Genomic DNA, 765 nt, shown 5'->3' with positions numbered 1-765 from the left:
TCTCACACTGGAATAAGTTGGGCATCCCATTATCCCTGCTGAAAATAGACATGTAATAATAAACCGCACTATTGCATTACGCCACTCACCGAATGAAATGAATGGAATTTTTCGCGTTTGGTGTGTTTTGCGCGATTTTTGCGGCATATTAACAGTTGCAAATTACTTATCCGCCTACAAATGCAATTATTAAAGTTAAGGACTTTTTATTGCAGACACCTTGTATACGACAATAGAAAGGCAACAAATTTAAATCGATTATTGCTTGCTATGTTTTGTTTACTGTTGTTAATTACTGGTCAGCCCGATAACATATTTAACGTACACTTAATCGAACTTTTACCGTTAGCACCCACTTTTRTACTGAAAATTACACAATTCCAATAAAAGCGGTCGCAACACAACCGACAGTGCTGGAAAACGGCTTGTCGCAATTCTCGTCTAAAAGTTGACACAAAAAACAACCGCGCGCAAGAGTCTGTAGTGTACGTATTTCAACTAATGTGTACTTTATTTAGCAAACTCATTCATATAAAAATGGAAATAGTTCGACGATTTAACMAAATTTTTATAAGCAAATGAATCTATGCTATAAGTTATTAATATTCCCCTTCTAATAAAGCATTAAAGATTTACATTTTATTTACTATAACAATTTGCATATGATTCGTAACGATTTCCAACACTGTCTATCTGATCCATTATCTACTTGTGTATCACGAATGCATTCGCAATATACTTATATTGGAATTCCATATGCCGGCA

The 765-nt window shown here is 34.5% G+C and overlaps 1 protein-coding gene across 1 annotated transcript in view; it reads right to left on the bottom strand.

The window, feature by feature from the left end:
- Window positions 1–392, bottom strand: part of LOC108969686 (putative helicase MOV-10) — a 17,195-nt gene extending 16,803 nt beyond the window's left edge. The window contains exon 1 of the mRNA XM_018934567.1: window positions 90–392. Within this exon, the coding sequence (XP_018790112.1) occupies window positions 90–147 (58 nt within the window). The 5' untranslated portion in view covers window positions 148–392. The remainder of the gene's footprint in view (window positions 1–89) is intronic.
- Window positions 393–765: the final 373 nt, after the last annotated feature.

The sequence above is a fragment of the Bactrocera latifrons genome, unplaced genomic scaffold, assembly GCF_001853355.1.
Source record: "Bactrocera latifrons isolate USDA-ARS-PBARC rearing strain unplaced genomic scaffold, ASM185335v1 scaffold_260, whole genome shotgun sequence".
Taxonomy (NCBI): Eukaryota; Metazoa; Arthropoda; class Insecta; order Diptera; family Tephritidae; genus Bactrocera; species Bactrocera latifrons.
Note: the sequence above shows the minus strand (reverse complement) of the source record. Positions and strands in the feature narration are given on the sequence as shown.